At 40.1% G+C, this 17,300-nt stretch overlaps 1 protein-coding gene across 2 annotated transcripts in view; it reads right to left on the bottom strand.

Annotated features, from left to right (window-relative positions):
• The window catches only part of LOC122563149 (MAP kinase-activated protein kinase 2), a 217,129-nt gene that overhangs the window by 8,913 nt on the left and 190,916 nt on the right, over window positions 1–17,300 (bottom strand). For both annotated transcript variants that reach the window (XM_043716616.1, XM_043716617.1), the window contains exons 6-8: window positions 12,500–12,575; window positions 4,326–4,450; window positions 83–168 (exon numbers count right to left, since the gene is read on the bottom strand). In XM_043716616.1, the coding sequence (XP_043572551.1) occupies window positions 83–168; window positions 4,326–4,450; window positions 12,500–12,575 (287 nt within the window). The remainder of the gene's footprint in view (window positions 1–82; window positions 169–4,325; window positions 4,451–12,499; window positions 12,576–17,300) is intronic.

Genomic DNA, 17,300 nt, shown 5'->3' with positions numbered 1-17,300 from the left:
AATTCTAGAAAGATAAAAGCAAATAATTTATCAATAGGAATGACAAAAACCTGTAAGCCCCACTCCACAATGAAATACATACATTAATCCAAGGATGGTTCATAAATTCCAAGATGGTCATGCGTTGTGTTGGCTCAGTCTTTAGGAGTTCTCGGATTAGTTGTTTGGCTGAAAAATTCAACATGAATAGATGTAATGTGTTTTACTATAATTGTGTTAATTTTATTTCTGAAACGGCGTACACAGATACAGATAAAACAAATAGGAAAGAAATCAAACATAATGAAAAATGCAGTTCAGTAAAATACGATCAGTAAAAGAGCAAGAAAAAGAAACTGCTCTTCACTCCATTTCACTGGTTTCTGGGTAATCTACAATGTCATTGAACAAGCTTTTCTGCAAGGTAAAATCAGCACCACTGGAGTCAAACATCAAAAGGGAAGTTAAACTGCTTGGTGTTCACATCTTGACCAAATTCAAAAGAATTTCTATGTTACTCAGTCTGGAATGCTTGGCCTAGTCACACATAACTCTGGTTACATTTAGATTCTTTGCCTATATTTCACAGATGCTTGGTATTTAATATTGCATGCAGGACTTGAAAGTGGAGTCACAGTTAGATACGATACTGAGGAAGGCATTTGGTATGCTTTTCTTTATTGATCAGGGAAAACTTTAAAAAGGATCTAAGGGGCAGCATTTTCACGCGGAAGGTGGTGTGTGTATGAATGAGCTGCCAGATAAAGTAGTGGGACATCTAAAGACATTTGGATGGGTCTATGAATAGGAAGGGCTTAGAGGGATAGAGGCCAAATGCTGGCAAATGGGACTAGATTAGGTTAGGATATCTGGTTGGCATGGACGGATTGGACTGAAGGGTCTGTCTCCATGCTGGACATGATTAGATTAGATTAGATAATTTACAGTGTGGAAACAGGCCCTTCGGCCCAACAAGTCCACACCGACCCGCCGAAGCACAACTCATCCAGACCCATTCCCCTACATTTACCCCTTCACTTAACACTACGGGCAATTTAGCATGGCCAATTCACATCTTGACCAAATTCAAAAGAATTTCTATGTTACTCAGTCTGGAATGCTTGGCCTAGTCACACATAAATCTGGTTACGTTTAAATTCTTTGCCTATATTTCACAGATGTTTGGTATTTAATATTGCATTCAGGACTTGAAAGTGGAGTCACAGTTAGATATGCACATGTTTGGATTGTGGGAGGAAACCGGAGCACCCGGAGGAAAGCCATGCAGACACGGGGAGAATGTGCAAACTCCACACAGAGAGTCACCTGAGGCAGGAATTGAACCCGGGTCTCTGGCGCTGTGAGGCAGCAGTGCTAACCACTGTGCCACCGTGCCGCCCACATCTCTATGGAGAAAGTGAGGACTGCAGATGCTGGAGATCAGAGTTGAGTGTGTGTTGCTAGAAAAGCATAATAGGTCAGGCAGCATCCGAGGAGCAGGTGAATCAACATTTCAGGCATAAGGTATGTCGATTCTCCTGCTCCTTTGATGCTGCTTGATCTGGTGTGTTTTTCCAGCACCACACTCTTTACTCTGTCCATCTCTATGACCCTATGGCTCATGTTTTGAAAGATTATGGAAAAGTTAATTTATTTCAAATTTTGTGGACATACCATGATTGATTTCTCTAAAGTAAGTTATTAAAAGTTCACTGTGCACAAGTAAATTACGTGACTGTTGATAACTGCTAGATTTGCTGGGGTTGTTCTGAATAGTGACTGGCATGGAAAGCATTGCATTAATTGCTGAGTTGGAGGTTAGCCTCTTAAGAACCAACAGACTTGCAGAGAAGCTGGCTTTGAACAAGCTGCCCAGTTAATTTTTCCCATTTCTGAAAAGAAAAAAAATATTCAAAAGCATTACTGAAAGAAATTCTCAAGATTGTACTCCCGAGCAAGCGGTGCCTACAAAACCTCAGAAAGAACTACACATGATGAATGATGACCACACGTGTCAGGACATTAGAGCATCAGATTCCAGAACACTTGCCATTTTATCCTTTCACCTTGAACAGTAACACAGAGGTCAAAGGCTTTTAAAAAAAAAAGTTAATTGCTGTAATCTTTTCTTCTCCCTTTGTAGCTGATGAGTTTGTGCTTTTGCATGTATAATTTGACAATATTTAGAGGGATCAGCCTTTTTTTAAAATTAATTCACAGGATGTGGGTGTTGCTGGCTAGGCTAGCATTTATCACCCAACACTTGTGGTTAAGAGGGAACTATGTTGCTATAGGTGGGGTTACATGTTGGCCAGAACATGTAAGGAAGGCATTTTCCTTCTCTAAATAACTTTAGTGAATCCAGTGAGATTTTCCCAATGATCGATCATGGTATCACAATCATCAGACTCTTAATTCTGCATTTCTATTGAATTCAATTTCCATCACCTGTCATGGTGAGTTTCAAATCCAATTTCCCAGAACATCATCTGGGTCGCTGGATTAATAGTCTAGTGATAATTCCACTAGGACACTGTCTCCCACTGTGTATCTTGATCAATAAAGATGGAATATTTGGGTTAAATGTTGTTTTGATAATAAATGTATAATTGTATTTATCATTTTAAAAAGTTAATGGATCTTTTTGTTTAAATACCCGATAGTGTCAAGGTGTTTTGTTGGTCATCCTGGTAACTGGAAAATGTATTATTTCATGTCACAACCTGTGGTAGGGTGGGATTATAGCAACAGTGCATTCCCCCAGTAGAACAGGATCCAAAACATATCAGCACTGTACAAAGATCTTCCCATCTTTAAAGCTTTTAGGTTTAGCGTGTTTTCTTTTAACTTTCCAATTCAGGAGCAATTGTACCATACTTCCACTTTTAGCCTGTATGTTGGGAACTAGGCTGTGTAGCTGTACTCATCTCTCCCATACTGAAAATGCCAAAACACAAGTGAACTTGAAATTGGGAGAAACCATTTGGAAGCAGAGAATCTTATAACATAGGAGGCAGCTATTTGGCCCACTGACCCTGTACTAGCTCTTTGTAGAAACAATCAGTCTCACTCCTGCTCAGTTTGAATGGCAATGCTAGTAGGTGTGTAATGATTTTGAAATCATTGAAAATCAGTGAAATTATTAGATGATTTTACAGTACAGTAGAACTTTTTAGCAATAACAAATTACAACCTAATTAACAACCTACCATCTGGTAAGAAAAGATGATTGTCTGAAAATTATATATCCTCAGAGTTAACAGTGATAGTGTTTTAATAGTCAATTAGTTAATGTGGTTACTTTTCAATTATATGAAAAAATAGAATTTGGATTGCTGAATTGAAGCAATATCCCCTATAGTATTTACAGTGTCTTGCCATTAAAATATTACTATATTTTCAGCAGATAGCATTATAAAATGTATTGTTTTGCTGTGGATCAGGCTTATGTCTTTTCTACAATGCAATTCATTATAAATAAACTGCATGTGTGAAAATGCTGCATTCATCAAAGAATGATTCGCCTGTTTTAGTAGATTATGTAAATGCCAATAACTGCACGCTGACTGTAATGCATTCTGTAAGGATTTTTAAAGAAACTTTTACAGTACAATAGAACATTTTACAATCTTGAAGTTAGTCTCATTGTGTACAATAGGCAAGACTTGGAGATGCCGGTGTTGGACTGGGGTGTACAAAGTTAAAAATCACACAACACCAGGTTATAGTCCAACAGGTTTAATTGGAAGCACACTAGTTTTCGGAGCGTCGCTCCTTCATCAAGTGGTAGTCATTACCACCTGATGAAGAAGCGGCGCTCCTAAAGCTAGTGTGCTTCCAATTAAACCTGTTGGACTATAACCTGGTGTTATATGAATTTTAACAATAGGCAGGACAGTAGACTACTGGTACAAAACACAGAATGCAGATCTAGCAGCATCTAGAGACAGAGAAACAGAGTTAACGTTTTGAGTCCAATATAACAATTTCAGAGCTGGAAGTGCTGGAAGTTCTATAGACACTATCAGACCTGTTGAGTTTTTCCACAATTGTGTGTGTTTGTTTCAGATTTTCAGCATCCATAGTTTTTTGATTAAACTGCTGATATCGCAAGCTGTAAATGCTTGAAAGTACAGAATTTATCCTGTGATATTTCTTAAGGCAGGCAGAGTTAAAATTTGATTACTCTTTAAGTAGGATTAACACTCCCAACTCTTATTTTTGGCACATTGCAAAATAAGAATTTCAAAATATTTTTGTAGAATTTGGGATTGGTCATTGCAAAGTTAAGAGTGAAGGAACATTACCTTTATTTATTTCATGTTAGTTTAAGAAAGTTGGATTACCTTCCTCGGATACTTCTGACCATTCTGGATTTGGGAATTCATATTGTCCCATTCGGATTCGCTTCTTCATTCCAGGTGAGATGGCCAGTCCATGGTTAGAGTAGAATGGGGGATATCCACACAACCTGTAGTTGACAAAAGAAGAAAACTTTGTTTAAAAGTAAGAACTGTAACAAACATGACATTAGACAAACAGGCAAAAATCTAGCCACCAGGATACATGAACATCAACTAGCCACAAAAAGACATGACCACTCTCACAAGTATCTTTACATACAGATGAGGAAGGACACCACTTTGACTGGGCCAACACATCCATCCGAGGACAAGGCAAACAGAGACATGTACGAGAATTCCTAGAAGCATGGCATTCCAACCAGAACTCTATCAACAAACATATTGACTTGGATCCCATTTCCCACTCACTGAGGAAAAGAACAGGAAATGACATCACAACGGGAAATGACGTCACAAAATGACATCACCAACCAAGGAAACTTAAACACAAATAGAAAGCGGGCCTTGCCACCAGTGCTTCATCCGGAGACTCACTGATGATGTTAACTAGTATGGTGACAAAACGTCTGAAAATAAACCTTCCAGCTCAGCGAGCAAACCTAAATCCATCTACAGCACCTGACCAACCAACACTTAACAGATCAGACCACAGCAGAACCAAGATTATCTTTGTATAACAAGTCAAACATCTAAAACTGTTGAAAGTCAATAGTTTTAGACATGATCACTTTTGATAAACTATTTTTTACTTTAAGCAGTACTTTTTCCATCTGAATTTTCCAATGAAGGAGAGGAATACTGCAAGATTTGACAAATCCTTCACTGTTAGATGATCAAGCATGACTGTTAATTATATCAAATCTCAAATAACTTCAATTACCTTCCAACAAAGGATTATTTGTCTCAAATCTTTGCACTTTGTAAGATTACAGCATAAAGTTGGGTCAAATATTTATGATCACTCCTGAGACCCTAGCACAGGATCTAGTCTGCCATGACAGCGCAGTCTTCAGGTAGTGCTACACTGTCAAAACTATTGCCTTTTGGGGGAGACGTTAAACTACCATAAATGTAAAATATCGCATAGCATTATTTCAGAGAACAGGAGGGAAATTCTGTCTTGGCCGAAATTTATTTTCCACTTAACATCAATAAAATTGTTTATATCCTCATTATCATGTTGCTGGTCAAGGAGCCTTGCTATGCACTTTCTGACTGACATGCTTCCAACATTGAAAAGGACCGCATTGATTTTAAACTAAGTTCAGGTAAATTATGAAAGGTGCAATATAAATGCAGGGTTATTTTTCTAAACATTCCTAATAATTGCACCAGAGGAGGAAACAAGGACAAACCAAGATCAAGTGCATGTTAATTTTTTTTTTACAGTCACATTAAAAACTGGAACAGTGCATTATACAGTTTCAAAACATGAAATAAAATTGTGTTGATGGTTTGGTTCAGATGATGGGAAATGACAAAGGTGTTGTTACTTCATTGAAATAGCAAACCTTCTCAACAGCTTTCTGTTTCAACCAATGCAAACAAACAACAGATTGCACTTCAGCGATCGGATAAATTGAGCATGAGAATTTCACAAGCCTAGCTGCATGAAAGGTAGACTAACCAGCAGCGTTATACAGAGAGATCATTACTTCAGGACTATGCAGGTAGCAAAACCTGTAATCCAGTTTCGATGGTATTAGCAGTGTGGTTGCCATCTTTACTGTGCACCTGATCTGTCAAGTTCTAATACAACTGTGAACTTATCAACCTAAAGTGCAAAATCAAAAACCTCAAATTAGTCAGCCAGAGGAGGAAAAAGCACCCTGAACCAGACAGAATATTAACGCAAAGAATATTAAAAGTATAGTTTTGCGATACAAATCAAGTTGCAAATTCCTGAGATTATAAATACAAAAGGGCAGGTTGAGGAGTTTGGGACTATACTAATTGCAGTTTAGAAGAATGAAAAGAGAACTTATTGAAACATATAAGATTCTCAAGGGCCTTGACAGGAAGATGAAGAGAGATTATTGCCCCTTTTGGGAGAGTCTTGAATCTGAGGGCATCATCTCAGACTAGGAGTCCCCATTTGAGAGAGAGATGAAGAATTCTCAGAGGATAGTGAATCTGTGAAATTCTTTACCACAGGAGGGCTGTAGTGATTGGATCATTTAAGTATATTCAAGGCAAAGGTAGACAAATGTGTAAAAAGCAATGGTCACAAGGGTTACAGGGAAAAGACAGGAAAGTTGAGGATTATCATGTCAGAACAAAGAACAAAGAAAATTTACGGCCCAGGAACAGGCCCTTCAGCACTCCAAGCCTGAGCTGATCCAAATGTACTCTCTAAACCTGTCGGTCAATTCCTAAGCATCTGTATCCCTAAGCTCCCCACCTACTCATGCATTTATCCAGACGCATCTTAAATGAATCTACCGTGCCTGCCTCTACCACCTCTGCTGGCAATGTGTTCCAAATGCCCACCACCAGACTCTGTGTGAAGTACTTGCCGCGTTTATCCCCTTAAACTTTCCACCTCTCACCTTGAAAGAGTGAATCTTTGGTATTGAATCCTTCACCCTGGGAAAAAGCTTGTCTCTATCTACCCTGTCTATACCCTTCATGATTTTGTAAACCTCAATCAGGTCCCCCCTCAATCTCCTATTTTCTAATGAAAATAAACCTAACCTACTCAATCTTTCTTCATAGCTAGCACCTTCCATACCAGGCAACATCCTCGTAAACCTTCTCTTCTTGACCACTCTATCCACCTGTGCAGCAACCTTCAGGGTACAATGGACCTGCACTCCCAGATCTCTCTGACCATCAACTTTTCCCAAGGCTCTTCGTTCATTGTATAATTCGCTCTAGAATTAGTCTTGCCTAAATGCATCATCTCACATTTGTCTGCATTGAAAACCATCTGCCACTTTTCCACCCAACTCTCCAGTCTGTCTACATCCTCCTGTATTCTTTGACAGTCCCTTATGCTTTCTGCTACTCCACTAATCTTCATGTCATCTGCAAACTTGCTGATCATACCAATAGTGCCCTCTTCCAGATCATTTATGTATATTACAAACAACAGTGGGCCCAACACTGACCCCTGTGGAACACCACTGGTCACCTTTCTCCATTTCAAGAAACTCCCTTCAACTACTACTCTCTGTCTCCTGTTGCTCAACCAGTTCTTTATCCACCTAGCTAGAACACCCTGCACACCATATGACTTCACTTTCTCCATTAGTCTACCATGGGGAACCTTATCAAACGCCTTACTAAAGTCCATGTATATGACATCTACAGCCCTTTCTTCAGCTATCAACTTGGTCACTTCCTCGAAGACCTCTGTTAAGTTGGTAAGGCACGATCTCCCCCTCACAAAACCATGTTGCCTATCACTGATAAGCCCATTCTTTTCTAAATATAAATAGATCCTATCGCTCAGTACCTTCTCCAACAACTTTTCCACCACTGACGTCAGGCTCACTAGTCTGCAGTTACCTGGAATATCCCTATTACCCTTCTTGTACAGGGGGATAACATGAGCAACACTCCAGTCCTCCGGCACCTCACCTGTATTTAAGGATGCCACAAAGATATCTGTCAGGGCCCCAGCTTTCTCCCCTCTCACCTCCCTCAGCAACCTGGGATAGATCCCATCCGGTCCTGGGGATTTGTCCACCTTAATAACCTCTAGCCTACCCAACACATCTTCCCTACTTATGTCAACGTGATCCAGACTAATCAAACTTCTATCTCTACAATCTTATTGAATGGCAGAGCAAATTCGACAGGGTGAATGGCCTACCTGTGCTCGGTCTTATGATCTTCCTAACTTCTGGCTATCTTGCAATGGCACATTCCTCAACTTATGTAAAACTCCAATTGAATGGCATTACTGAGCATTAATACGTTAACTGATTTGTCACACAACAGTATAATGTAAAAAATCTGAAACAAAGGTCAGTAACTTTCAGAATAACCACAAAGCTTTTTAAAGGGAGGTTCATGAGATCAAGTCAACTGGAGTTCAGCAAAACCAGAAAAGCTCTTCCAGAAGCAAAGTAAACAGCATTGGAATTCTCAAATGGAAAAAAATGTACTTAATAAGGGATTATGTGGCCAAAAATGCAAACAGAAGTCATGCAGCAGGGATCTAGAACTAAACAAATTTTTTTTTGGAAGTTTTCCCTCCTCACAAGAAACGACTCAACTGATGACAGTGAACTGTTCTCTCTGACAATCATATGAGCAGCATCCAACACAAAACAGGATAATGATTCTGAGGCATCTGATCAGAGTGCAACAAAGAAGTGAAAGTGCAAATTTCCTACTTTCACTGTGAAGACATTTGACAATAATCCAAGAATTACCATCAAGTAAGAAACTCCCTGCTGAACTCCAACATTACAGCAAAAAGACTGCATCAAACTTGGCAAAGGGTTTTGGTGAGGGCATGGATGAAAATTTCAGAAATTGGCAGTCTCTCACCAAGGTAGGATTAAAGATGAATGGGGAAGCTCCTTAGATACATCAGATAAATAATTATGACGTTAAAGAAAAAAAAATAAAGAACCAATTTAGCTCCCTAGGATACCCAGTTCCTGGCCAACTCACAACTCATTGTGGTGGTTTTTTCCCCCAGATAATCACTATTGACACCTTGTGATATTTGCCAACTCTATCAGAATGTGGTACTGGGTTAGGATTCTTTGAGGTAGTTCATTACCACTGATCTACCTTTGTCTTAGACCTAGCTGCTGTTTAGTGAAAGAAGGTACACTGTCATCTGGTACTGTACTTAGATATCAAGGAGATTGATTGCATGATAGCAGTAAGTACAACTACATTTGGTCAGGTACAATTCTTGGGACCTATTGGAGCTGGTACACTAAATTTGTGCTCTCTGAAAGCAAGAAAAGAATGTGTCCATCCACAGACTGTGTGTGACATCAATGGAATGAGTGGAGCTAATGTAACGCAAACATTAACCCTTTCAGAACCATGGCTTTATAGAACACTCAACAGGGTCACCAGCTGAATGCAGAACCTGGAGTGCTTCTTCGGTAAAACAAAGCTGAGAAGACTTTAATCAGATACATTGAAGCATTCCAGCCATGGCCCTGTGTCTGGCTACTGCTCACAGCATTCCTTATGACAGTGCTATCATTGCTGGTCAGGTGATTGGCCAAGTTCTTAGAAGGTTTTTCACCAATCTACCACCTCGCTCCCTCTTCAGCTGCTCTCCCATACAGCCAGCTTGCAATATAGCTCAGAATCAGCTTATTCAGCTCCACCTTGTACTTCTGAGGAGGGGGTGAGACCAGAAACCATAGTGCAGCTAACAAATCCAGCACCTGCTATGCCATCTCCTCAGCCACACACCCTTTTACTGAGCAGAGGAGATGGACAGCTGGACTGTTGGGGTGAGGACCCCAATACAGAATCCAAGAGTAGGATCAGCTCTCTCCACAAGTCTGCCCATCAAGTGGCTCAGGCTTTCACAGGAGCTCATTGCTGACATCTGCTGAATAAAGCTTCCTTCAGACACTACACAGATACACTGCCAGTAACTCATGTGGTACCCATCACTGGATCCCACTCAACCCAGGTCTCTGTAGGAGAGAGGGGTCACAAAACTTGATAAGAGGCAAAGATAGAACAGTGAGGTACGAGAAAAATCATAGAATGGAGAGGAGGGAAGGATAACATTTGTGGAGACTGACTTTGAGGTATCCATGTGAAGGGAGATAGGAGGAGAAAGAGTATGAGCTCCAAATTCTATTTCCTAGCTACTAACTCTGTTCCCCTCCCTGGCAACTGAGATGAAGCCAGTCTGTTTACAACCATGTTGTCATACTTCACCCAAAGATAAGCTCCCAAATTCATATTTGTGCCTTCACTAAGACTAGGAAAAAGTGAGGACTGCAGATACTGGAGATTAAAGTCGAGAGTATGGTGCTGGAAAAACACAGCAGGTCAGGCAGCATACGAGGAGCAGGGGAGTCGATGTTTCAGTTTACCTGTACTTCCATGCACGTTATCTACTGTATCTGTTGCACCCGATGTGGTCTCCTCTACATTGGGGAGACAGTACGCCAACTTGCGGATCGTTTCAGAGAACATCCCTGAAACACCTGCACCAACCAACCCCACCGTCCCGTGGCTGAACACTAACTCCCCCACTCATTCCACCAAGGACATGCAGGTCCTGGGCCTCCTCCATCGCCAAACCTTTACCAACCGATGTCTAGAGGAAGAACGCATTTTCTGCCTTGGGATCCTGCAAACACACGGGATCAATATGTATTTCACCAGTTTCCTCATTTCCCCTCCCCCACCTTATCCCAATCCCAAGCCTCCAACTTGGCACCGCCCCTTTGACCAGTCCTAGCTGTCCATCTTCCTTCTTTCCCACCCATCTGCTCCACCCACCCCTCCGATCTACCACTTCCAGCCGCACCTTCATTTACCTATCATATTTCCATGTACCTTCCCTCCAGCCACACCCTTGTCCTATTTATCTCTCAGCCCCCTGGCCCACAAGCCTCATTCCTGATGAAGGACTTATGCCCAAAATGTCGATTCTCCTGCTCCTCGGATGCTGCTTGACCTTCACTAAGACTGTTCATTTCTTTCGGCATAACTTCAGCCAACTTCAGTGGAAAACTTTGCTACTTCCTGACACAGTTATTTTTATGTTCTCACAGCTGGAATCCCTCCTGAAAATCAAACTCATTCATAACTCGCAGATGGTGTTTCAACTTGCAGCAACTTCATTCTCCTAAGACTGCTGTGTTCATTGGCCCACAATGGTTCCCAGACAATGTCATCATTTTAAAATGCTGACCCTTACTTTCAAACACCTCCAAGGCATGACCTCTCAGTATCTCTGCAATCTCCTTCAGCCACACAATCCTCTTAAGATATCTTCATTGCCCTAATTGAGGTCCCTCCATATTCCTGATTTTAACAGCTCCATCATTGGTGACTGCATCTTCAGCTGTCTAAGCTGCAAACTTTGGCCTCTCTTCTCGACATTGTAAAAGGAAAAAACAATATTCCTTAAAACTACCTTCAGCAGCAAGCTTTTGGTCATCTGATCTAACCTCATGGTATGGCTCGATGTCAAATTTTCTTAACTTTTTTTATTCACTCGTGATAATGCTCCTGTGTAGGGTCATGGGTGTTTTATTACATTAGCAACACTGTACAAAGGCAATTTCTTGTTTTCGTTCTGATATAAAGTCACCAGACTTGATCATTAACTCTGTTTTCTTCCCACAGATGCTGCCAGACCTGCTGAGTTTCACCAGCAATTTCTTGTTTTGTTTCAGATTTCCAGCATTCATAGTTCTTGTTTCATTTTTCTTGTTTTCATTGTTGGAGCAAACTGTGCTGATTTAACAAGGGCAGCACAGTAGTAAACCCATTGCTCAAACTGCTGTTCCCTTAATGCTGCCAACCCTGAAACAGGAGGAGAGTTTAGCATCTTCCATAAAAGAACAAATGGGGTGGCATGGTGGCTCAGTGGTTAGCACTACTGCCTCATAGCCAGAAACCTGGGTTTGATTCCAATCTTGGGTGTCTGCCTGTATAGAGTTTGCACATTCTCCTCGTGTCTACATGGGTTTCCCCTGGGTGCTCCGGTTTCTCAAGTCAGGTGGACTGGCAAGGCCAAATTGTCCGCAGTGTTCAGGAATAAGTAGGCTAGGTGGATTAACCATGATAAATGTGGGGTTATGGGGATAGGATGGGATGCTCTTGGGTCTGGGTGGGAGAATTGATTGGCTGAATGGCCTCCTTCCACACTGTAGGGATTCTATGATTGATCAGAATTCATTAACCCATCATGTAATAATACCATAAAGAGCAACATCCAGTCATTCGCTGCTCAAAGCATTTTCCATTGGGAGTTTTGCTCTTGCTCGCCTTTTTTCATTCATCAATTTCTAAATGCTTCCAATGCAGGACGATTACAAGTGTAACTGGACAGATTGCTGGTCAGCGATCCCTCAGAAGGTAACAGCAAACAACTGCAGTACCCTTGCCTAGCATAACCATGGACCAACAGCAAGACCCTTTCAGGGTGCAGTACCTGAAGAAAAAGAGAAAACATGTACAGAGACTGTAGAAGTAAAACTTACAGTATGTACATTATTACACCCAAGGACCACATATCACAGGATTTGTCATACTTTTCAGGCCCAAGAACCTCAGGAGCTGTAAAATGAAAAAAAACACACAGCAGTTAAATTAAGTGGAAAAAAAATTTAAAATAATATCGTCAATTTATTGATGCAAAACGATGGAAGATTTCAAAGCATAACACATACAAATTGCAATGTGGAAACAGGGCATTTGGTCAATCCAGTTCATGTTCCCATTTACTCCCCACACATGCAAATAGTTTTAATCACCTTTACCCACCCAGTTCCCATGACATTCTGGTCACTTTTCCACTCTCCACCCACTCAATCTCAAATATTGGCATAATGATACTGTTTAGTTTATTAAATTAGCTTCAGGCCAAAGTATCATAAACTTCAATGCACACTTAATTTGCTGAATGTAGCATTAATGTTACACAGTGTACGGACATTTCATACATAACCACTGGGGAAGCAACTGAATTCTACAAGGAACTGTTCTAAAAGCAAAGTTTAAAGAGACCCAGATTTCCTTAGAATTCCCTGTCTATAATGGACTCAATGCACTATCACAGCAGAATGGGAAAAACAAAGGATTAACCACTCCCTCCAAATGGGACAGTTGGTATTGAATATGTCACCAAGGATCAACAATAAGGCAAAACTAAAATATTTGACTACAAATTTCCCCAGTAAATCCCTCAGTTAAACATCAAAAGACAACTGAGTAGACAGGCAGATGATTAGCTATTAGCTATTAAAAGTTTGAAGCAAATAAACCCATACTTGACCCACCCTCATTTCTCTGAAGCTAGACAGACTGAAAGAGCTGATTTCCCCCAGACAAATTATTTTTGTAGGAATTGCATAACAAGATAATTTCCAAAAATATGCTGTGTGACACAAAAGCAGTCAAGAGAAACTACCAGAGTATCATTTTCCCAACTGTGTTATTGACTCACTTGAGACTCCTCTCATTGACCAAATGATCTTGATCCTTGGATCAAATAATAGGGCAGATAGGTCACGATATGAGGAAAAAAAATTGTGCTGTTGCAAAAAAAGACTGACAAAGTGAAATGTGGAAGTACAAAGGAATTGTCATGAGATTATTCCCCTACAAGGTATCATTTCCAACACAGTAAGCCATTTAGCATAGTGTCTATTATTGTTATTTCTCCAATAGAGGGGAAATTATTGATTGCATCCCATATCAGAGGCTACAGAATACACATTATCAATATATTCATTTAGATTTAGATTAGATTTTATTCCCTACAGTGTGGAAACAGGCCCTTCGGCCCAACAAGTCCACACCGACCCTCCGAAGAGCAACCCACCCAGACCCATTCCCCTACATTTACCCCTGACTAATGCACCTGACACTACAGGCAATTTAGCAGGCCAATTCACCTGACCTGCACATCTTTGGACTGTGGGAGGAAACCAGAGGAAACTCACGGAGACACCGGGAGAATGTGCAAACTCCACACAGACAGTTGCCCGAGGCAGGTACTAATACCCAAACAGGATACATTAAAAGACTAACTGTCTGATGGCCACAGCTGTTCTACTGCATTGAACTTTTCTTTCGGCTTTGATTGTGTCTCAAACAGTGTGAGAGATTAAGTCAATCAAATTTTGTATCGGTCATCAGGTTTTATGGAACACTTTAGAAGACCAAGGAAGACCACTTTAGAACGGTAAAGTCGTAAAATAATGTCAAACTTAAATAAGACCATGATCAAACTGCTTTTTTGTTTTGGAGGGAACATTGAGCGAAAGTCGTCTGTCCTCACAGGTGGCAGAAAACTCCCAGGGCACATTTTAAACAAGAGAAAGTGAGTTAATCCCAGGGTCCTGGCCAATATTTAACCTGCAAACAAGATCACGAAAAACTGGTTGTTATCTGCACATTAGCACATTTCTATTTGTAGGCATTTGCTTGATTGGCTGCAATGTAGGTAATTTGGCAATGAATGGTCACTTTTGTACACTACCAAGAAGCACTATGTAAGTATATGTCTTCCTCGTTTTTCCTTCCTTTTAGCCAAAGAGTTCTGATCTTAGGACAGCAAATATTTGTTTTTAAAAAGCACTGCAAAAAACATAAACAATAATTCAGACTTTAGAAGAACTGAGAACTCTCAGCAGTTGGAAAGGACTGAACAGGTTTGGCCTTTCAACTTTAAAGACCCTAGGCTCAGAGGAAATCTAACAAAGGGCTTTAAATTTCTGAATGAAATAGAAAAAATAAACGTGTCGACAATAGTCTGAACTTCCATGTAGGGTCAGGAAGATGTGAGTTGGTTATAGTTGCAGCTTTTGAATCACAACCTCAATTCATGGCTGTTTCTATTTAGGATCTTTTGGATTTCTTACACAAGGTTCAGGTGTATAGTGCAATTTCATCAGCCATGAAGCAGTATGGAAAGACTGCAAGCAGAGGTAGGTAGGTAAGATGAATCACTTCAGCTCTTGAAGACAACAGCTCAGCTCTCAACATCATGTACAGGCCCGCTAAACTTCACTCCTAACATATCCGCTATGCCACCTCACCCATCCATACTTCCTCTGAATGTGTAGCAATTCAACAGAATACAGATTTGGTTGTCGACCGAGCACTCATGATGGTCAAAACTTCCAAGATAGCTGCTTGAAACTGCAAAGAGCCCCAAAGTGTAAGAATACAGCAGATTACCAGTCAGTGAATGAGGCATTTAGATTTTGTTTTCAACTTCCATAAGCAGGCATTTTTGTTTCTAAGAAAGAGTTGGTTGAATTTTTATATTCAAGCAGCAAACATAAAATAGAAGAGATTGCCAACATGTTTGCCTTAATTGCGAATGTATTATAGCATTTTCTTCAATGACAAAATTCATCGATGTCTGCTAACGTAAGGGACAAGTTATCTTTTCAGGACAGAGACCTTGATGAATCACTGCATTAAAGGTACATCTACACTGCAGTGCAGTAACTAACAGTGACATTTGCATTGTTTTAGACTCCTTAGCAGGCCATCACCAGGAGCCACAAACTCTCTAATGAGGTCTGCTTTTTAAGGCCTTGCAAAGCACACACCAACACATGAACACTGTGATGCATGAGAAATGCAATTTTCCTGTGGCCCTCACAACAGAGATGCCTGAGCTGCGAGTATATTTTGCAACCACAGAAGGACCATTAAAATGCTTTGATTAGGAAGACAGAGAAAAATGTAATTGAATTTTGAGAGCAAATATTGATCCCCACGAGATGAAGGAAGTCTGGCCCACTGTTTCCACTTGAGAGAAAATTCAAAACTAGGGCCAGAAATATAAAGTAAGATATGAATAAATCTTGGGAAGTGAGAAGAAAGGTCTTCACTCAGAGTATATCAAATGTGGATCTCACTCCATATGGAAGTAGCTTGGATGCTTTTAAACTTTGAGAATAGAACATACTCCGAAACACTGAGACGAGGCATAGGAGGAGTCTCATATGGTGAATACATAAGACAGGCTTTTTTCTATGGTTTAATGCTCTTCCATGCATTTAAAGGCTATATTAGGTTTAATGTTTCCTATCTTTGTACTCGTGTGGTAGGACAGATTTGCCTCTCGACTGGAGAGCAAACACTCAGCTCCTTTCTAATGAGCAACCTGCCAAAAATTTGTTGTGTCTTACAAAGGTTTCTTTTTACAAAAAGGCTGGAGCACTGATCGCTTTTAAGCACGCATATTCTTACATATGCATATCTGAACTTCCAACATTAGTCTACGGTCAGCCTCTTGCTGAAGGGTAAAATGTGCCAAAGTCTTTGCACTACCCAACCCTAATCGGAGATGCTCATATTGGGTATTGGCACAGCTGGAGATTAGATCCTCAGTTTCATTTTATAAAATGAGTTTTGATATAGGTAAGTTTCAAGACAGCTTCAGAAATTACCCCTTTAAAGTGAAAAATGGTACAATTACCCAGAGCACTGGATCCAATTCATGCACAGACAGCAAGTCTACCAGCACTGGGTATTAGTTTCAGCTGAACAAACTTTCATTGAGTGCAAATTAGCAGTTTAATAACTAAATGCCTTTTTATTATTGCATATGAATTCTGATAGTATTGCAGGTATTACTTTAAATTTTTGAGTCACAGGCCCTTTGCAAACATCTGTCCTCAATTTCCTCAGATCCTTGGTTGCATCTTGTCATGCCCTGGAATTTCATCATTGTTCTGTTTAACTGTTATTAAAAATTTCCTTTTCTCTATCATAACAGTATTTACCTTCCTCTTAACCACTTGAAGAGTTACCTCCTCTCTGATGTCTTCTCGTTAGTAAAGATCAGTGCATAATACAAACATCTACGTTAGTTATTGCCAATCATTTATATTTTGAGAATTCTCCCACCTCAATTGCAGCAATCACTTGTCACTGATAGGAAATACTTTAATGATTGCTGACATTCTCCTCAATATCTTTTAGCCTTCATCACTGCGCACTCTGACCAAACTTATTTTCTCAAATATTATGATTACTCATCCAGTTATCTACACTAATTTTAATTTAAATTCCTAACTTTTTAATTCATCAATAGAATCAATAGTTTGCTCCCTTAATTAAAAGTAGAACGTATTCAGTTTGTAGTTTTGCTCCACCTTTTATATTTCCTGGTGTTGCTGCAGTGTACTCAATTTCTTTCTATCTTACCCCATCTTTCTAAATTCTGCCAAAATTCAAACCAGATCCAATAATTTTTGTACTGATGTTTTTCTGTTTCCAGTTGTGTTTTAAGCTTTACTATTTTGTGAGCACTAAGTT

The sequence above is a fragment of the Chiloscyllium plagiosum genome, chromosome 26 (assembly GCF_004010195.1).
Source record: "Chiloscyllium plagiosum isolate BGI_BamShark_2017 chromosome 26, ASM401019v2, whole genome shotgun sequence".
Lineage (NCBI taxonomy): Eukaryota > Metazoa > Chordata > Chondrichthyes > Orectolobiformes > Hemiscylliidae > Chiloscyllium > Chiloscyllium plagiosum.
This window is presented reverse-complemented; position numbering and strand designations above follow the sequence as displayed.